This window comes from Eleginops maclovinus, chromosome 22 (assembly GCF_036324505.1).
Source record: "Eleginops maclovinus isolate JMC-PN-2008 ecotype Puerto Natales chromosome 22, JC_Emac_rtc_rv5, whole genome shotgun sequence".
Lineage (NCBI taxonomy): Eukaryota > Metazoa > Chordata > Actinopteri > Perciformes > Eleginopidae > Eleginops > Eleginops maclovinus.
The window spans coordinates 5,276,600-5,299,348 of NC_086370.1; the positions used below are offsets into that span (position 1 = coordinate 5,276,600).

General features: G+C 38.8%; 1 protein-coding gene across 3 annotated transcripts in view; it reads left to right on the forward strand.

Annotated features, from left to right (window-relative positions):
• Positions 1–950: 950 nt before the first annotated feature.
• The window catches only part of LOC134858657 (stromal membrane-associated protein 1-like), a 106,789-nt gene continuing 84,990 nt past the window's right edge, over positions 951–22,749 (forward strand). For all 3 annotated transcript variants that reach the window (XM_063874652.1, XM_063874653.1, XM_063874654.1), the window contains exons 1-2: positions 951–1,246; positions 18,167–18,300. In XM_063874652.1, coding sequence (XP_063730722.1) covers positions 1,129–1,246; positions 18,167–18,300 — 252 coding nt within the window. In that variant the 5' untranslated portion in view covers positions 951–1,128. The remainder of the gene's footprint in view (positions 1,247–18,166; positions 18,301–22,749) is intronic.

Consider the following 22,749-nt stretch of genomic DNA (forward strand, 5'->3'; position numbering starts at 1 on the left):
TTAAATGAAATATAAAAGTAAAATGTACAGTTTGAAGTTATAAGTCCAGTCCAATATTCTGTTAAGCAATCATTTATCCATTCCTCGTGTTGCCTCGCTGGTTGCTCGAAATTGGTTGAAAGTTGTTGCTGATGAGATTCTATGAAGAGTCATTTTCTAAACAGTCACTAACAGCTTCACTAGCAGGCACAGTATTTAGTTTATAGTTATAGTTGATTTATTTCTAAATGTACTTGGATATTTGCACCATTAAATTTACATTTTTATTAAATTTATTTTTCTTTCACACTATTTCATTTGTTTTTATGTCTTATTTATATTTTATGTTGCGTTGCTGGAGGGACTTGAGGTTTTCATTGTTAACATTGCAATGTAGCTATTGTGCATGTGACAATAACACCTTTGAATCATCGCATCATGACATGAAGGAACAGCATTATAGAAAATGTCCCTAATTAGGACAGCTACAGGAGCCCTGGCTGAGAGTGATAACATAATCCCAAAGAAACACACACAAAAACAGACCTTTACACAATCACTGTATGATACTGAGGGAAGCACGGAATCACTGATTTGGCTAACTGGAAGTACAATTAATAGGCATATACATTGAATTTACATACATTGCAAATATTGTATACATATTTACAAATTATCTTAGAACATAAAATGAATTGTTACAAATCACCCCTTAAAATGCAGCACAGCGTTTTATAAATTGGCCATACATTTGTAACAATTCATGCACATAATATCTATAGGCTAGTCTGCTTATGTCTTTTATCTTGCTGTCCTTGTTTTATCTAAATGTCTTCTGTATGTGTGTCCAGTATATGCATGTAGTATACATTAAGAGCTCCTGGAAACACATGAATTGTGTCCAAACATACTGAAAGCTGATACTGTTTCTGATTGACGAGCGGGTGTACAACAATTCCGACGGCCGTGAAGGCAGCAGGGATGATGCTGCTTTACATCCATGATATTACCTTGTGAGCAGGTTGCAAGCTAGCAAGCAGTGCAGAGCAGCTATCAGGGGATGTGATATCCGTGTCAACACAGGCTGAGGACTCCAGTGTGTTTTTATCGGCTCTACACAAGCGGGACTCACTCCCAAACTTTGGCGAAATGACGACCCGCTCGGAGAGAGAAAAAGCCCAGAAACTGAACGAGCAGCATCAGGTCATTCTGTCTCAGCTGCTGAGGGAGGAAGAAAACAAACACTGTGCTGACTGTGAGGCGAAAGGTAAGGAAGACAGTGTTTTCAGTAAACCCCTATTTTAGAAATGTGAACACGAGCAGGTGAAATGATGTGGCAGCTAACGGCTTAAGCTAGCAACATATCGTAACGCTTTCCAGATGGGAGTCACTTATGAGCAGCTATGCTTTCTTTTTAGCCTATTGTTTAAAACTAAGAATGTGTCATTTCGATTAAACATGTTTATTTTATTTTCATTTTCAATCGTTATGTTGTATAACGAAAACAAATGTATTGCCGTTCAGTTAGGGACCCTAAATGCATACTATTGAGCGACATTTCTGCAAGCGATCTCAACAACAACAACAACTTCCGTTTAACAATTTCAAAATAAAATCCGTTGATATTTCCTGATTTTATCTGATAATTAGGAGAACAGAGAATACTTTTAGAGCAATCAATATTTTAATACATGAGCTTTTATGGAACGTCATTATGTCATACAATTCAGAGGAAAGGTTTACACTTTGTTTCTCCTTTTTATTGTTAATGTCAAGTTATGGTCGTTTACATAATGTAGGCTAAGCAATGTTCGGATTTTGATTGACCAACAAGCATGCTTTGCTGATGTTTATCCGTTTTGTTCTTTCCATGTATGCATTTATGTGGTTTTCAACATTTTTTACTGGAAAAAATAATTCTAATTTTGAAATCAGATGGCCTGTACTTCCGTTTTTGTGTTTGTACGGCTGCGGCTAACTTGGTGAATGTTTTTGCCCGACGGTATCGATGTCATGTCCTTGACTGTTTTATTTATGAGCGGAAAACGTGTGTGTGTTGCGTTGGCAACATTAAATTAGAGGTGTCGTTTTCTCGTTGAATCTCTCACGCATAAACCAGCATGAGATGCTGTAGGTGTGTTGCAGCTTCAGCCAACACCTTGCTGCATCTGATTCCCCATTCCCTCCGGGGCATATCCACCCCAAAACTACAAAAGAAAATCTTAAAGTTTATGAGTTTTTTGCACATATTCATAACATACCTATTCATGAACAGTCTGCATTAATATTAAGGAACCACCTTCAATTCGGTATGCATCTAGTAGCCTATTTCCAATATCAATTTACATTTAAGAATTTGCAAGCCATAACTTGAGAATTCCCAAATATCAGCGGTAACAACTTAAAAATAACATATTAGAGTAATTATGTTTTCCACAATTGATCTTGCAAATTGTGACAGGATCGTGACTGTTACCTAAACCCAACTGCATGTTTGCCGGCAATGGAAGCATGAAAAACCCAGACTTTTGTATGGGGTTTGAACGGCTCATATGGGGGCTACCTATGAGGGGGATTATAATCCTTTTCGTCATCACAATGCCTGTGATGCCCTGTGACGTGTAATCTGTAGTAGCGCACTTCCCTCAGATGGTGGATTACTTTTGAGCATGATTTGCTTCTGTCTTCTGCTGACGAGACTTTTTTTGTCCTTTTTAATGATCTTTTATATTAATATTCCAAAAGTATTTCATGGTGTTTTCTGATGGAGAAAAACAAAGTGTTGTTGTCCACAGTTTACATTAAATTTATTGGACTTCTTTCTGCGGATTGATATGATTGCACATAGTCCCTTGATCCTCCTCCAGCAACAGTGTGTTTTCCTTAGCAGCGGTCGGTTAGCGGAAATGAACAACCTCTGCATTGTCAAACTCGACCACATTTTAGAAACGAGCATTCAACAAAGCTGTATTATGACAAAAGATACTCGTTCAAAGTCCAGCTTTTACTGAACTTGACATTTCTTTGCACAGTCTTCTCAGCATATTGACTTTGCTTAGTTCTCATGTAGATATTGTTAATTGAACTTCAAATTGTAATCATGACCTTGGAAACAGCTAGCATGCCATGAGATGTGGCTGGAATCTAGCGAGACAACAGGTGAATTGACATGTCTCTGAGCTGTTGAGTAAACTCCATCTCAAGGGATGCGGTTTAACATTTGCGTAAAAATTGGCAAGGTTATTTACATAAAAATATTGTGTCCAAGGTTAAGAAAGTCACGTTAGCATAATGCTAATAAAGTATTGGATTCACAAGAAAATGTAGGTCTATTCTATACGTTGTGATCTTGGAAATTGGTCAATTTGAGTAATATATTGGTAGTTGTCATGCCTTTTAAAGTCTTTGTTCTCTCCCTTTTCCTTTCTATATTACTGCTTTTCTTTAATGGTCATGGAGCATTTGATAACCAGAGTACTTTATTTATCCTGACTGAAATTCCCTTTTGTGACAGTTGCTCCCATTTAAAATTACACAATACAGAATACAAATATTTATATTAAAATAGGAAGGTTAAGTAAGAATGTGCCATAATAAATAACATATAGATATAAATATACACATCCAACGTTAAAATAACATGTTAAATAACAAATAAAATAAAATAGAATGAAAATATTTCACAAATGTAGGAAGTTAAAGTAAGACTGTGCATAAAAACAATAACGATATTTATATAAACGTGAGAAATTAAAATAAACTATCGAATATAAAATAAAAATATCTATATAAAAATAAGAGCTTGAAATATAGATAATAAATATACACATTTTAAGTCAAAATAAAATGTTCAATATGAAATAAAATATTAATATAAACATAAGAAGTTCAAGTAAAAATGTGCACATTTGAATGGGATGTATACAGTGGTGATTATAATGAATACATCAGACATAATGTACCTGATTTGAGCCATTCTAAAGGGTTTGGTTGATAATGAAAGCCTGTGCATACTGATATCAGTTGTACTGATAGGTGTTTTCTGCAATGGTCAGTGAATGCATCGTGCAGCCTGAGGCATGTTTACTCATGTTGCTCATAAAGCAGCAACAGCAGCCAGCCATGCCTGATGAGTCATATTCAATATGTCACAGCTATTTTTATCCAGACAATGAATGGATGTTGTTGGGAAGCCTCAGGAGTTGAGAGTGGAAATCTGTTACCTCGTGAAGCTAAGCATGAGGGAACTGCCCCCTCCTTTAGCAGTGCTTTACAAACACAGCAGACAGTGATGGACTTAATTGATTTCAAAACAAGCTTTTGTTCAGCGGCTGATTTAGTGCTCAGACTGCAGAGCTTTGCTGGGATTGATCAGTTTGTTTAAGGGTTTGGATAAAACCTTATCTGCCCACTGAGTCTGGGTGTGTTTCTCCGGCTGTGACCACTGCAGTGCTGACTCACCTGAGCAACTCTGCTGTAATTCCACCCTCACTGTCCACACACACTGCCCATTTCCTGTGTGTGTGAGAGTATGTGTGTGTCCATCCACTGCCTATAATCCAGACAAAAATGCTGGTTTCAGACCCTTTACTTTAGTAAAAGTACTTATATTCATATCATAATAATGAAGTAATAATAAAGTACTCATTCTGAAGTAAATGACTCTCTATATCTTCTATATTATTCTATATTTGACATTATCAGATCATTGATATTGTGGCATCATGTAGCGTTTTACTGTCATAAGTTCTGATAAACAAAAGATTCATGATTGAGACATTTTGTTATGTATGTATACATTCACCTCTGTGTTCTGGTTTTAAATCAGCACAGCTCTACACTTTAAAATGAGTATATAGTATTTGTCGTATGTAAATATTGTTCATTTGTTATAATAGTTTTTAAGGTTTTTTTAAATAGCTGGCATAACAGTCCTATTTTATTTCATTTAGTTTTGCTACGTATTCTCCTTTCTGTGTCTTTGTATGCACCACACGTACTAAAGCTAAATTCTTCGTATGTGTAAACCTACTTGGTAATAAAACCGATTCTGATTCTGAAAAGTTATTCCACTAATTACATTTTAAAAGATGCATTTTGATAGAAGTTTATCTCACGTTTTTATAGTGAAATTAGATTAGACCAGATCAGATTAGATCAAATATATTCTATTCTTTCCAAATTTGGTTTGTCACACCTGCAGTAAGTTAACATGTTCCACACATTAAAAAATAAATGATAATCAATTAGAAATAAGATAAAGATCAACAGCAAATATATAGAAACAGTTAACCACATGTATATCAATAGAGTATAATAATGCAAAAGGTCACAACGACTGATTACATTCAGATACCACAACAATATAAAAATACAGACATATCACACAACATGTATACTGTGTATACAGAAAATACTCCATGTAAAGGACAAGAATGTTACTGTTCCCTGCCACACACACACACGCACACACACACGCACACGCACACGCACACGCACACGCACGCTTGTGTCAGTGTTAGGATTTGTGCTGGGGGGCGGTGACGACGACGACTGTGAGCTGGCACATGCTCCCCTCCGTGCTGGCTCAGCAGATCTTGCCAGCAGATCTTGCCAGCAGCTGCAGGGCGCTCTTGACGGCTCGTCCTTGCTCCTGCTCTGCTGTCACACATAGGAACACTGGCACCGGCCCACACATGCTAATGTGGAGCGAGCAGCTTGCATACACACCTGTAGGTACATGCTTTAGAGGCGTGGAGGACGAGTTAGCCTTGCAGTGTCGAGGGAAGGAGACGTACGTCAATGAGAGGCAGTGATAGGATGCTGGCTGGGCTCAGAGGGCTTCCTGCTGCAGCATTATTAAACATTTCTGATAGTTAAGAGCATTTGGCACATCTGGAGATTTCTCTAGAGAAACCGTCCATGTGTTTTCTTACCCAGGTGCTGAATGATGAATCCCACTTCATCAACGGTTACAGGGACATGGCAGATTTTTTATTATTAGCAAAGATAACGCCAGTTTACACTTTACAAGAGCAGGTGTCGTGCAAATGCTCTGGCATAAGGATAGAGTGATGAAGTATTTTTGTAGGCCGACCCGGGAGCTAGCATTGCAAGGACTTCTTTGACAACAAGGAATTTTGCAGAAAATAACATCTGCTGTAAACATCCTTTTATCTATCTTCTCGATTGGTTCAGCAGGATCATCTCCACATATTAAAACCACTTTTATAATAGTTGAAGTGTAAATGCACTCACAATAGAGTAAGTAAAAGCTAACAGTAGGCTATAAACACACTAAAGGCGGCTAATGTTCAGCGTCATGATGATGAGTAGTCTTATGAAATCTCTTGTCGGCAACCGCCGTTTTTAAGACGCATACAGGTAGCAGCATTTACTCAAGTTACACATTCTCTCCATATTTAACTTAATATAGCAAAGTGTGCTTACAAGGCTCTCGCACTTACACTGAAGTTTTAACATATTTTGAATGAAAACCAACTAATTAGCTACTGTAAATGATACTTTATGTGGGGATAGCTTGTTCGCCAGGTCTGAAAAAACACAAATATTTCCCACAACGCTTAAAAAACTTCTTTCCCAAGACAAGAAAAAAAATTAAGATTTGACCAAATATTTAACATTTAACAGTTAAATTTAGTTGTGTTTTTTAAATGTTGTGTTTTGAACTAACAATAATAATACGTTGAACAAAAGAGTTGATTGTTGTTTCAATGAGATAAAAAACCAGTTTGTGGTCTCTTGGTCTCTTCCACGCTAATTAGCTCTATACCTACCAGGTACACCTAGCTAACACATCAGCCCTTCATTAAGATGATGATAATCAGCTCTTGTTGAACCTATTTAGTGTTGATCTGACTATTTGATCTGTAAATTGACACATTGTTTCAGTCAATGATTGTGTAGTGTTGGGAGTTAACTTACTCTGACTCAGGGTTTCCGTTACCGTTTTTTAGCTGGTAAAATATATAGAAACCGGTAAATTCAAAACCTGCCGGTCAAAAGCTCTGGTAATAATGCTCATACAACACATAACGTAGGCTATCCCTAGACATTTGTGTTTTGACAGCTACATTACTGGTGCTGCGTCATGACATCACCGTTTACGTCGCAAAAAAACGTGTTAACATTACAGTTGCTTTTATAACATCTGTTATTGAAACAGGACCGGTAAGTTTCGAATTTGTCCGGTAAAATAAATTATTAACGGACACTCAAGAAAAAATCCTAGCGGAAACCCTGCTCTGGCTGTATCCACTTTTCTGTATTTAGCAGCAGGTGGAATCCTACCTTCACTAACTCTATTCATCTATTCTGAATTTAAAATACTAAACAGGTCAAACGGTTCTGATCCTGTGGCCCTCAGGCTCTCTAATGCTGCTATAGTATCATTCATTTATTCCCTAGTGAAACTATTCTCAGGGTTTTGTCTAAACCGGGTAGCACAGTGCACCCTCATACCAAAATGCAGATTTTCCCCATGAAATGTTAAAGTGATGTCAGAAAAAGATATTAAGGTTCGTCACAAATGGTATAACTACTCCAAAAATATGAACCGTGTGGAATAGAGCGTCAGACAGCAGGCGGTGGTTTGCACGGAGCTCTGACGTTGCGTTGTTGTTTATGTCCACGGTGCCTTCGTATATATACGGGCGTCATGTTCTTCGAGAGTTGATATATCTTATATACAAAATCAGCTCCACAGTATTACCCTCATACTATACTTTTCTAGAAAAACCCTGATTCTAATAAACCATGTCCCACACTTTGGACTAAGTCATTGTATTCCCTCTAGCTGTTTCAGAGTTTATTTCCTCTGATAGTGTTTGCTCAGTGTCCATGTGTCATGATTTATAAACTTTCTGGACCATAATGTTCCTCCATTTGTTACTTGAGACTAGATGATGACTCTTATTATTGTTTAAATGGAGAGAAAACTAGTTATCCCCTGTAGAAGCAGTCTATCCTCCTCATTACAGCCTCACTGAATCACTCTACTGGACCAGCAGAGAGCAGCACTGCGCTTTTTTCTTTCCCCTCATCGTCCTGCTCCTTCGTCCTGCTCCTCACTAAATGATTCTCCTCTCTTCTGTCGATATTGGCAGCCTTCCTCTCAGTGATTAAGTAACAAGATGTTTAATTAATTAGGAACTGGTTAACCTTTTTAAAGGAGCATAACACTGAATATCAGTGCAGCGAGGGTTTATTTTCCCGCCTGTGGCACCATTCAGCCTTCAGATGCTTTAATCATTCTTCTTGCTTATTCCTAGAAGTAAAAAGTAGAGGCATTAAATTGAGTCATGAGTCCATTCAGACACGGTCCGAGCCCACAAAGCCTTAAACTTTGTACTCCCTGAGAGATCCCGCCACAGGCCTTTTCTTTTTCTTTCTAATATCTATTGCACAAGCTTGCAGGAATCACATCAGATGTTCCTTATTTATATTTTATTCGTTGCTTAAGAGCATTTTCACACAAATCATCAGCATATGTTCTGCAGGATAAGGGCAAGAAACGGTATGACAGTGAGTGAATATGGATGATTTATTAATCCCTAGCCCTGACCTTACCAAATCTGTTAACACAACAAAGAACATTTATAGTTCTCCACATTTTTTCTAGTAGAAGACTTCCAAAAAATGTATAATGCACGTAGTAATCATGCTGTCTCTACTGGAGTGTGTACGTGGTGCGCTCCAGTCCCTAAAAGCAATTTGGCTTCATTATCAGCAAAATGTATAATTATAGATTTCCCTTATCTGCTCTCAAATATAAATCGTGCATCCCTAAAAATGATTCAGTGAGAATTATATTGACCTCTATAGAATGGTGTAGTGATGACCCGGAAGATAGAATCTCAAAAGGCTCTCTCCAATCCAATGGGATTTTCCCAATTGGATTTTGAAATATTGCAGAAATGGCAAAAACACATTTATTATACTTACGCATTTTGCTCAAAGGGATAGTCTCCACAAATAGACACCACATTATTTTATTTAAGCGTGAATGCAATCTCGACAAGTGAAAGCTAACGCTAAGCTACATCAAGGTCACACGTTTGGCATGATGAAGTTTCATTGAGTCACTTAGCTTAGTAAATTCTTGAGTGGGGTAATTACTGACATATTTCATGTCGTAAAATAAAAGCTGAATAATCTGTCAGACTTGTTTTAACCAAAGTCCTTATTTCAGGTTGTTAAACAAAATGAAACATCTAAAATAGTCATTTCAGAGTTTAGGGAATGGTTCCATCGCTCTATTGTGAGCACATTTTTCAGCTTATTTTCTAAAAACAGAAAGACCTTAGCAAATATGTTTTCATTATTTAATAAAACATCACTCTGTATCATTTCAAAGTTTAACAGGAAGAGAGCAAGTGTCTTTCAGAAAAAGAAAAGCCTTACTCCCATACAGTACAGTACAGCATGTGTCAGTCTTCATCCTGTCCTCAGGATGACAGTTGGGGCTTTCATTTCATGCTTGGCTGCCCCTCCCTCCTCCTCTCGCTGTGGGAAAGTTCCACTGTCACTCATTCAGTCTGTCAGTCTGTGTCTCAGCTTGGATGTCTGCTCGTGTCTGTGTGTTTCAGTTTCTATGTATGCAGGTAAAATACACATGTATACTGGAATTGAGTTTTTACACCAGGTGATTGTTTGACTCTGGAAACAGTGGTTCTCGTTTTAGAAAGGTCAAGAGATGGAAACAGCTGATTCACAATGCATCCTAACAGTTAATGATGCAGCAAACTGTAGGTTAATATACAGACCAGTGCAGAGGGTCAGCAGTCATACATCAAAAGGGCTTTCTGAGTTAGCATTTTGCCACTTTCGGTTCCCTCGTCTCAGAGTGAATGGGATTTCTCCTTAGGATTTTGGAAAACAGCTCGAAATAAGGTCTGTGGTTGACACAAATTTAAGAGAGGGATCACGTTTTTTGTTTTACAACATTAAATACATCAGCAGTGACCCCCCCCCACTGGGGATTTTTGAAGAGTTTACATGAAACAGTGGCTGAACAGGACTACAGAAACTGTCTAGAACGTTGTACGTCATTACACCGAACACGTAAGACTGGTAATTAAAACAGCCATGACTTCTAGTTAAACTCAGTGTGGCTAAAAGGAAAAGCTTTGTTAAAATATGCAAGCACGCGAAAGTCAGTTGAAACAATCTTAAGTTGGCGTGACGTTTGAAGTCCTGCGACCCTGCTGTACTCGTCTGTATATCGATTGTAGCATAACGTTAGCATTTTGCTTCTGGCGATTTAGATCTATGATTTGAAAATGATAAAAGTAGGGTACACATGTGGAGATTAGACGGCGGAACAAAACATGCATTCATCAAACAGGTTCGTTTTCCACAGATCTTATTTTTTACAATACTCCAAAATCCCATGGAGAAATTGCATTGCTTTTTTGTCGAGGAAACTGATGCGCAGCTTACTTCTGTGTCGGCCTACAAAAACACGTCTTCCCTGTCTAAGTCTATTGTATTGCACATGCCTCCACATTACACAAAGTGCATGCCATTAGATACAAACTAATTGTTTTGTTCACCCAACTTCAAGTACTTTTCACACTATTGTTAGAAACCGTGCTGAACCAGAACCTGTACCCAATGGTTCCTTTCTTCAGTTCTTTACTCTCTCTGTCATCACTAAAAACAAAGAACATTTCACAAACCACACAAAAACCCTTTCTACGTTCCTTCTCTTAAAGTCGTCCTTACAAGAGTCTGTCAAAGTCGGCACTTGCAATCTCTTTGGAATCTCCATTGTCATGCTCACCTTGACTTGAATAAACTCAAGCGTTGTTCCTTGGAGCAACATGTGGCACTTTAGACAGATGTACCCGGTAGTATTGAAGTAACTAAGTCAGAAAATTCACGGACAAACACCATCATTGTAATGTAGTTTAGACCCCTTTTTATTAGTTAAAATCTGTATTATTGAGGCATTTTATCGCGTGTTAAACCAGTTGTTCTTTTTTTTAATGAAGCTTTTCCTTTCCATCATGTAACTTAAGTTATGTCAATTCAGAATCAGTATGCCTTCAGTCGACCCACAGAGGGGAAAGTTACGACGTCACAGCAGATACTGATAAAAAGGCAGACAAAAGGCAAAAGGAAAGAACACCATGGTTAATAAATAAGTAGCATTGTTTTAAAAAGTCAGTGAACATATAAAAGTGCCGGTTTGATTGACACATTTTACAGATTGTACATAAATTCAAAAAAATAAAGTGTATATTGCACATTAGCAGTGGTATTGCGCAACAATGATAGATGAAATAGTTGCATAATGTCCACAATCTGTGTACTAAATGGAAGATTACTTATTTGAATAGGGAGGGTTTAGGTTGTTTCCTTCTATCAAGTGTAACCAAACTGTTAACAAAAGTTCATGCCTGATCAATCCTACACAGCTCTGACCTAAGTCCTTATCGGGCAAATCTGAAAGCACCTTTAAAGGTGGCTCTTGAAAGCTTCACTCTTTTTGACATTACAGTACCCTCTGTTAGCGTTCTCTCTACTGTATTGACTTCAAAGTGACATATTTTTCTCTAGGACATTCGGCTTCTTGAGGACTGATGTATTTGTGACCGATTGGTCTAGATTATAGCAGGCAATTTCTGTGGCCAGAGCATTTGAAATAATCGAACAGACATGGTCCTCCTATGGGATGATTAAAACACATTTTTCAAAAGAAATTGTACTCCACCGCTGCCAGTGATTCTTAAAGTAATTCATTTCTCAGCAGTAATCAGTTTACACTAAATGGCTCAGAGGGATGCTGGTTATCTACAGACAGGGGAACGCACAGTCAGTGCAGCAAAGGTTATCAGTCCAGGTTGCTTGTGATTGGCTGGTTGAAAAAGCACAGCACGGGTTAGCCAAAATACTATTTATGGAATACCATACTAAATATTTAGGGTTTAATTAAGTCATTTGTTTTTCTAAATACAGTTATCTGCAGTGTAATAAAAAATCCCAGCCACGCATACATGTTTTACACGTGCGTTTTATGCCACTATACGTGAACGAGACCTACTATATGTTTATTTTGTGTTTTTAAAAGGTTATCTAAGAGCAGACCAACGGGAAGTCCAATCCATCCAGATAGAGCTCAGCTTACACAGGCTGAGCTGCTTTATTCAGGCTTAACACTCAGTCATCCCTGCCTTAATGCTCCTTTAGGCCTTCTAGCGCATTAGTGCCACTGCATTAACACACTGATGCTCTTACTCGAGACGGAACAAGCCCACTAGACAGCGTGCGTCCCTACTGCCACTGTCCCGGCTGAACCAGCGTTATGTAGCCCGGAACTATAAAAGCCTGTCCTTTTGCTCTCGTTCAAGCTCACTTTTTTAATCGTCAAATTGACAACGTTCCGGAGAGGGATGGAGCCAAGAGTGGTGCTGAGAGACTGTAGCCACCAGCCCATTAAACTGATTTGACTGTCACTTCCGTGCCATCTTCTATCCATTTATCTCCATGGAGATTTGGCAGAGCTAGTGTTGTTTTGGGCTAATACGTGGATCATGGGTGATGCATTCAGACAACAGATTTCCATCAGACGCTCCAAACCTGAACTACAAGAGACTCCGTCAGAATGCACAAGTGTGTTTTAGTTTTCGCTTTCAGTAAGGTTAATGGACTTAAAATGCTTCAAAGGGCTGGTTATAACTCATTTGAAACCACTTTGCATCCACTGTGCAGTTCGAAGGAGCTACCAAGTAAAATGTTTGTAATTATCCTGACAGAAAATCCGACAATCATTCCCAATTCATGCTGCAATCGGTCAGGTTTGCAGGGATGGAGAAGGCCTTTTTAGTCTTTACCAAAACGTAATAAGTTTCTTCAATGAGACTCAGAAAGTGTGTGCCGTTATGCACATCATGAATGTACAGTGAGGAGAGCAAGTATTTGATACACTGCCGATTTTGCAGGTTTTCCCACTTACAAAGCGAAGTCTGTAGGTACTGTTCAACTGTGAGAGACGGAATCTAAAACAAAAATCCAGAAAATCACATTGTATGATTTTTAAGTAATTAATTTGCATTTTATTGCATGACATAAGTATTTGATACATCAGAAAAACAGAACTAAATATTTGGTACAGAAACCTTTGTTTGCAATTACAGAGAGCAGATGTTTCCTGTAGTTCTTGACCAGGTTTGCACACACTGCAGCAGGGATTTTGGCCCACTCCTCCATCCAGATCTTCTCCAGATCCTTCAGGTTCTGGGGCTGTCACTGGGCAATACGGACTTTCAGCTCCCTCCAAAGATTTTCTATTGGGTTCAGGTCTGGAGACTGGCTAGTTCACCCCAGGACCTTGAGATGCTTCTTACGGAGCCACTCCTTAGTTGCCCTGGCTGTGTGTTTTGGGTCGTTGTCATGCTGGAAGACCCAGCCACGACCCATCTTCAATGCTCTTACTGAGGGAAGGAGGTTGTTGGCCAAGATCTCGCGATACATGGCCCCATCCATCCTCCCCTCAATACGGTGCAGTCGTCCTGTCCCCTTTGCAGAAAAGCATCCCCAAAGAATGATGTGTCCACCTCCATGCTTCACGGTTGGGATGGTGTTCTTGGGGTTGTACTCATCCTCCTTCTTCCTCCAAACACGGCGAGTGGAGTTTAGACCAAAAAGCTCTATTTTTGTCTCATCAGACCACATGACCTTCTCCCATTCTTCCTCTGGATCATCCAGATGGTCATTGGCAAACTTCAGATGGGCCAGGACATGCGCTGACTTGAGCAGGGGGACCTTGCGTGCGCTGCAGGATTTTAATCCATGACGGCGTAGTGTGTTACTAATGGTTTTCTTTGAGACTGTGGTCCCAGCTCTCTTCAGGTCATTGACCAGGTCCTGCCGTATAGTTCTGGGCTGATCCCTCTCCTTCCTCAAGATCATTGATGCCCCACGAGGTGAGATCTTGCATGGAGCCCGAGACCGAGGGAGATAGACCGCCATCTTGAACTTCTTCCATTTTCTAATAATTGCACCAACAGTTGTTGCCTTCTCACCAAGCTGCTTGCCTATTGTCCTGTAGCCCATCCCAGCCTTGTGCAGGTCTACAATTTTATCCCTGGTGTCCTTACACAGCTCTCTGGTCTTGGCCATTGTGGAGTGTGTGGACAGGTCTCTTTTATACAGGTAACGAGTTCAAACAGGTGCAGTTAATACAAGTAATGAGTGGAGAACAGGAGGGCTTCTTAAAGAAACACTAACAGGTCTGTGAGAGCCGAAATTCTTACTGGTTGGTAGGTGATCAAATACTTATGTCATGCAATAAAATGCAAATTAATTATTTAAAAATCATACAATGTGATTTTCTGGATTTTTGTTTTAGGTTCCGTCTCTCACAGTTGAAGGGTACCTATGATAACAATTACAGACCTCTTCATGCTTTGTAAGTGGGAGAACCTGCAAACTTGGCAGTGTATCAAATACTTGTTCTCCCCACTGTATGTATGGACAGGTTAAACAAATTGATGTGAGTATAAAAAAAAGGCTTGGTTTTTTTTGGTAGCATTTTGCCACCGGTTCTATTGTCTCGAAGGCAATACTTTTTTGAGCCTCTTATTGGTTGAAAGGAATAGTTAATTACTGCCTTGTGTACAATGTTATAGTTTTCCAAGACCCTCCCCCCTTTGTTACATTTGCAACAATGGATCCTTGATTTCAGATTGACTTAAACTAAAGTAGTCCCGGAGTGAGAACTGTATATGGCTTTTCAAGGTCTAGCCTTGAGTTATTTTGGACTGCTTCAGCTCCATTACTTGGTGGACATGTCTCTGACTTGTTAATGTTTCCAGCTGAATAGTTTAGAACAGCAATCTTATAATATGGTCCTACATTAACATTTGTTGGCTAAATACAGTGGGGCAAAAAAGTATTTAGTCAGCCACCAATTGTGCAAGTTCTCCCATTTAAAAAGATGAGAGAGGCCTGTAATTTTTATCATAGGTATACCTCAACTATGAGAGACAGAATGAGAAAAAGAAATCCAGAAAATCAAATTGTAGGATTTTTAATGAATTTATTTTCAAATTACTGTGGAAAATAAGTATTTGGTCAATAACAAAAGTTCATCTCAATACTTTGTTATATACCCTTTGTTGGCAATGACAGAGGTCAAACGTTTTCTGTAAGTCTTCACAAGGTTTTCACACACTGTTGCTGGTATTTTGGCCCATTCCTCCATGCAGATCTCCTCTAAAGCAGTGATGTTTTGGGGCTGTCGCTGGGCAACACAGACTTTCAACTCCCTCCAAAGATTTTCTATGGGGTTGAGATCTGGAGACTGGCTATGCCACTCCAGGACCTTGAAATGCTTCTTACGAAGCCACTCCTTCGTTGCCCTGGCGGTGTGTTTGGGATCATTGTCATGCTGAAAGACCCAGCCACGCTTCATCTTCAGTGCCCTTGCTGATGGAAGGAGGTTTTCACTCAAAATCTCACGATACATGGCCCCATTCATTCTTTCCTTTACACGGATCAGTCGTCCTGGTCCCTTTGCAGAAAAACAGCCCCAAAGCATGATGTTTCCACCCCCATGCTTCACAGTAGGTATGGTGTTCTTTGGATGCAACTCTGCATTCTTTCTCCTCCAAACACGACGAGTTGAGTTTTTACCAAAAAGTTCTATTTTGGTTTCATCTGACCATATGACATTCTCCCAATCCTCTTCTGGATCATCCAAATGACCTCTAGCAAACTTCAGACGGGCCTGGACATGTACTGGCTTAAGCAGGGGGACACGTCTGGAACTGCAGGATTTAAGTCCCTGGCGGCGTAGTGTGTTACTGATGGTAGCCTCTGTTACTTTGGTCCCAGCTCTCTGCAGGTCATTCACTAGGTCCCCCCGTGTGGTTCTGGGATTTTTGCTCACCGTTCTTGTGATCATTTTGACCCCACGGGGTGAGATCTTGCGTGGAGCCCCAGATCGAGGGAGATAAGCAGTGGTCTTGTATGTCTTCCATTTTCTAATAATTGCTCCCACAGTTGATTTCTTCACACCAAGCTGCTTACCTATTGCAGATTCAGTTTTCCCAGCCTGGTGCAGGTCTACAATTGTGTCTCTGGTCTCCTTTGACAGCTCTTTGGTCTTGACCATAGTGGAGTTTGGAGTATGACTGTTTGAGGTTGTGGACAGGTGTCTTTTATACTGATAACGAGTTCAAAAAGCTGCCATTAATACAGGTAACGAGTGGAGGACAGAGGAGCCTCTTAAAGAAGAAGTTACAGGTCTGTGAGAGCCAGAAATCTTGCTTGTTTGTAGGTGACCAAATACTTATTTTACCGAGGAATTTACCAATTAATTCATTAAAAATCCTACAATGTGATTTCCTGGATTTTTTTTTCTCATTCTGTCTCTCATAGTTGAAGTGTACCTATGATAAAAATTACAGGCCTCTCTCATCTTTTTAAATGGGAGAACTTGCACAATTGGTGGCTGACTAAATACTTTTTTGCCCCACTGTACATCATGTGATTATATCGTGCCAAAGGACTCTGGTTGGTCTGGTCAAGTAGTGATTTGACAATGTGGAGAGTAACAATTATGGCTAGAAAGGGGCAGATTTTTAAACTGCCTTTCAATAGGTCGAAATAACCAAGAAGGAAAAAGAATCAAAAGGTGAGTGTTACCAATTGGGTTAAGGATACTTTGTTCTCTTGTGTTTTTGGTTATGGAAACGATAAACCATAACTAAAATCTCCCATGCGCACTCCTCATTTTGATCCAGCTGTTGTTTGAATATCAACAACAGGACTCGGTCGATATCAGACTCGACCTGTGTCAGCTGCTGGTGATGCTCTTAAAAATGTCCATCCCTCCTTTCATCTGACATCAGTGTCAACAGGAATCAAAGTTGTATCCTTGTTCTGCCTGGAGGTTCTTCCCTCCTCTGCTTCTGTCAGCAAGCTCGTGGCCTTGTTTCTTATTCTCTGCCAGGAATCGTATTTAACTCCATGCTGGTTATGTTTGCTCGGTCTGGCATGCAAAGATCCAGAATCGAACTTGAAATCCTCCGGAATTGAGTTTCGCTTCTGTGCCGTGACATTTTGTACTGCACTCTTTAAAAAAAGGGATTGTTGTCATTGAAGTTTTAATTAGACAATGTGGAAATTCTATTGTTCCAATTCAGTTTTTTGAGGATTAGGATAATGAATGAAAAAGATCTATGATATGAAGCTAATGAAAGCATTTGAAAAACTGGTTTCTCAAACTCAAAGCTGCTTTCTTTGAGCTCAAAGTATTTAATATCTAGGTTTTTAATCAAAGTGACATTTAATAAAACACATAAATCACTTAATCAATGTCATTGTGAATGCATGCAATAAAGCACATTTATGTATAATGATTCAGCTTTTACAACAATCTCAAAAAACTCAGTTTGAACAAGTAGAAAAAAACTATACAAAAATAAGCTTCTCAGTTTGAGCTGATTAAACACACCCAATCTTTGGACATTAAATACAACCTTTAATACACCTGAACATTTCCTTGTGTTAAACAGAGGTGCATATAGTGATCTTTTTTTAACACAGGAACTTCAGTTGAATGATATCTTTAAATACTACAGACTACATAATGTTCTTTTTGGGAATCCAATTAAAATGCATTGAAGATTTTCTGGGATACATTTTCCCAAACCATCCTGATGAGAACATCTTCAAAATGTCTCAGGATAACATTTAGCTGAAGTATGTCCAGTCTGTTAAACTAGGCCGTAAAGCTGGACCATTTCCTCAAAGTAAGTTAAGGATGTTTGTGCTTTTTTGATCTTTTTTCCCATTCACTTCTTGAGTTTCTGTTCAACTTCTTGAGGATTCTTTTTCAATCCCTTGTCAGTCAAACAGTTTGTGGAGGTTACTTATTGATTTTTTAAACAAATGTTTGACTGCGCTGGGGGAAGATTTTCACAGAGATAGCATTTTCTTTTTCCTCACACACGTTTGAATTCATCAAGTCCTACTGCTCTTTCACTCCCATGAATTAGATTTGAATGAAAAAGGCAATTCTGAATCTTAAATGTTGGGCTGCAAGTCTCGTCTTTAGCTCACTTAGTTACACAGCAGGAACTTCACATTAGCTTTCAAACTATGCATCTTTACAGCACATGTTTTTCTTTTTGTTTCCCTTTCTTTTCCATTCCAGGTCCTCGATGGGCCTCATGGAACCTCGGGGTGTTCATGTGCATCCGCTGTGCCGGCATCCATCGCAACCTTGGTGTCCACATCTCCAGAGTCAAGTCTGTCAATCTGGACCAGTGGACACCTGAGCAGATCCAGGTAACACTCACAAAACATTTACACCGGTTAGGTGTTCCCAGGGGATCTAAAGTCATCTGTACCTAGAGACCCTTTGGACATGAGATCACACCTGCTGCAAATCCAAATAGGGCACGTGGCGTAGAGTTGCTCGGACCATCTTCAGAAACGTACCTGTCAAGTTTCAGGCTCACTGGAGATTGAAGAACAAACCGCTACAGTGTTTTTATAAAATAAACTGACTCAACCCTGCCCAATACCTAAAAAGTACTACCTATAGAGCTGGGAAAACGTGTTTAACTGTATAAATGCCAGACTTGTGTCAACACACAGAGGCTCAAGATGAAAACAATAGCAGGTGTAATTGTGGATGTTGTATTTGATCTGAATCCTATGTGATTCGGACTTGTCCTTTATTTCTCAAACACAGATGTCATGTAATATGTCCATTTGGCATCTCTGGGATTATTTTTTTGTTAATAATAATAATCTATTTTATTTATAGAGCGCTTTTCTAAAAACTCAAAGACACTTTACAAAGGTAAAATTAATCAAAACATCATTAAAACAACACACTTAAAATACATAAAACATGACATTAAATGACTGATTTAAAAGCAGTTTTGAAAAGGTCAGTTCTGATTGGAGATTTTAAACATGGTGAGATCGGGGAAGTCACGGTTTGGGGAGTCAGTTCCAGAGGGATTTTTTTTTAAAATTCTCAACACCATTTTCTGCATACCCTGTTCAAAAAGTATGAAGGCTGTGTTGGTAATGACACATTTAAGTTTTGACTGCATTTTCCGAAAAAAAATTCAGAAGACACATCTCACTAAAATGCATTGCACGGATAACCATTTAAAATGAATTGACTCTTTTTGAGTCAGACATCTCCTCCTTTCCTCTTAGATTCATAGTCAAATAGTGATGACAGCATTTTTATTATCCTCAACACAAAATATATAATTCTTCATACCAATTATATAACATCCGTATCATTTATGATGTAAGAGTTTGCCTTATTATGATCACATGTAGATGGTTTTTTTCAGTCTGTAAATCCATGGTTAAAATAAGACATGAGCAGCTTGTAGCTACTGCAGCATGACCTGATCTTTTCATTACCCAAAGCATGATGGGAACCCTAATGGCAGAATCCAAAAAAAGAAAATGTTTCTAAATTGTAAATGCGAACACAATATCACAGCAACTCGTGCAGGAAATGTCTTTACATTGCGCACAAAAACTTGAACCCAAAGAGGAACTGAACCGATTTTGGTGGACACAATAATCTATATGCTAATTAAGTTGAATGAATACTCAAAAATCATGTACCTGAGTACTAATGCTCATCCTGCTTGCTTAGCAACACACACAGCCATGCTGAAGGAATATAGATTACTGTGTAATACATTACTCTCTAAAGGAGTGTTTTGTGGGTAACTTGCATGTCTCTGATTTAATTCCATGATCATTTAGAAGCACTGCTGTATGTGTGTCACCTGCCAGTAATGTATTCAATCCTTCAGTTGTTAATACGTCCTGTTGTTCAATGTGTGAGCACAGCGCTACGGCAGTTCCTATCCATCAGCTGACTGTGAGTGGAAAGGTTCTCACTCTGAATGTTAATCGCTGTTTTCAATGACTAATTAATTCTGGATGGCTGATTATTCCGACTCCGTCTCCTCCACTTCTCCTATCATCGGCCCATTTATCACCCTCCTCTTAATTTATCCTCCACACATGCAGCCAGTGTGTCTCTAACCCGGTGTGTGAGTGTGCATGGAAAGGAGTTTGCAGGGAAGTTCAGTCGAATGCAAATGAGATAAATGAAAAAGCGGACTGGTGGTTTGATATGTTCTCAAAGGGATTTTACCTTTTGCCCTGCTGGTATTAACAATGCATATTATTTTAACTTTCCTGCTCTATGGGGTCACATCAGTCTAGAAATAAATCACTGCACACAGAAAGATTCACACATTTAATCTGGGATTTAAATATCGACATGTCTCTATCTACAAAAAAAGTTTTCAACGCACACACAAATATTTATCATTTTATATAAATGGAAAAATCAACATGTATAAAAATACTTTTCATATATTTATGATCAACACATCAATATCTTGTTTAAAACAGATGTAAAATCCATTTATTTAAAAGTCTTGGAAATGACATCCAAAACACATTTGGATGTTGTTAAATTGATATGCAAATTGTTGAACGTACATTTACAAACAGCTTTCTGTGCACTGAGTTTGTGTGGGGTCAGGTCAAAATAAATAAATGCACACAGAAGGATATTCCGGATTTTATATATACATGTCTGCATCCACACAAACATTTCCCAATGCACAAACAAACACTTAGCGATTTATATGAAATTTAAAAACATTTCACAAATACATTTATGATCCACACACAAATAATAGAAATAAAAACTGCTTCTTGTGTGTGGATCTTTCTGATGCTGCTAGATTCAGAAATGCATTTTTTTTAAAGAGGAAAGTGTCTGTAGCCACTCTGTTTCATTTTAGCCAATCATATGATTGGATCCCCACGCCCACTTCCGCGTTAGAGTAACTCTGCTGACTGCATCATGGACGATTTAAGAGAACCGTGTTAACAGCGCTGAAGTAATATCACGTCTGCTTTAGTTATAGATCCCTCATTAGATTTGTGAATCCCTCTGTGTGCCTTTATTTATTTTTTACTTTTATTTTCTTTTTCTTAAACAACATATACAGTGTCAAAGACAAACAAAAACGGTGTGCAGGTTGTCCATTTTTTTCACCCCCCCCACATCGGAATAAGACAACATTAATAAAACAACATTTAAAATGATAGACAAACAAATGGTTGTAATCGCAGCTCAACAAATTCAATCCATAAACACGTAAAAAGGTTGAGATAAATGTGAGTCATGGTTGACTATATTAAATCTGTATTCTGGTGAAACAGTTAGGGAAGAGAACACAGTTTCAAACTTTTCAAGTACTTTAAAAATGGTTGATTTCAAAGTTCTGCTGCTGGTTTATAAAGCATTGAATGGTTTAGGCCCAAAATACATTTCTGATCTCCTGCTACATTATGAATCATCCAGAGCTCTCAGGTCTTCTTTCTGGCCCCAGACTCAGAACTAAACAAGGAGAAGCAGCGTTCAGTCATTATGCTCCAAATATCTGGAACAAACTCCCAGAACCCTGCAGGGCCGCTGCTACTCTTACTACTTTTAAATCCAGGCTGAAAACATTTCTTTTTGCCGCTGCTTTTAATTGAACTTGTTAAAAAGATCCACCGTAATGTAGGGAAAATGGACCAATCAGGGGGCAGTATGCACGTAGGGGAATTCCAGCAGGCTCGCGTAGTCAGTGGGGAGTAAGAGTTTAATGCGAACTGTGAGGAGTTCTGGTTGCCGCATTATTGTGCCTGTTTCTAGTTGACAGTTGAAGCCTACTTGACAGTTGAATGTGTGCGTGACAACTAAAAGTAAGTGCAAACTCTATTGGAACCGTTAGTTTGATAATGTCATGCTGTTCTTTACACTGTAAAGGGAAAATGCTAATTCTCCGCTTAGCAGGCTAGTCTGTGGTAGTTAGTTTACTGAACAATTTTGTAGCGTCTGTTAAGTGCTATTTCAGGTTTGGAAATATGTGTGTAATTGTATGTATATAACCTGATAACTATGGTATGGTATAAAAGTGGTTGTAGTGCCCTCCTGTTAATTTAGCAAGCTGCTAGTAAGCTGCATAGGGCAAAACGTGTGTGCATGTGAGCCGTAACCCTCGTGACCATTAACGGCCCGTTAATGGTCACGAGGGTTCTGCATGCGCAGTCATACCTGTGTAATAACAAGTCCACATGCTGTAGCAGCTACACAGGATTGATTCATCAACGTGGGATAACATACTGTATTTAATGTATACTTTATTCATTTCCTGTTTGTATGGGTTTATTTCAGAACCACACAACTAAGTATGTCATCGAATCTTCAATAAAGAAGACCATTGGAAACTGGTGGTGCTCATCTCATTTAAGTTTAGTTTAGCAGTCCTGACCGACTGGCTGTAGCGCTTCAAACCACATCCGGATCAGAATATTTATACAGTCCTTTAGAATTAGTTTTCCTCCATTTCAGAACTGTTCTTATCTAACATTGCACTGTGACTTTTATTCTGCACTGTGACTTTTATTCATGTATTTTATACCTGTTGTGTTTATGTTATTATCGTTGCTCTTAAATGACTGTTTTTAAATGCCTTTTTATAATGTGGTTGTACTGCACTACTGTTTTTTCCCCTTGTGTGGAAAGGGGCTGTATAAATAAACTTGCCTTGCCATGTCCTATAAAATGTACAATTGGAGCCACCCAAAGTACACTTTATTTTCTCCGTGTAGAAACTTCACAAGTTTTGTCACCCACTGCACGATGAGTGGGAGACACCTCCTGCTTCCAACTCATGAGTATAA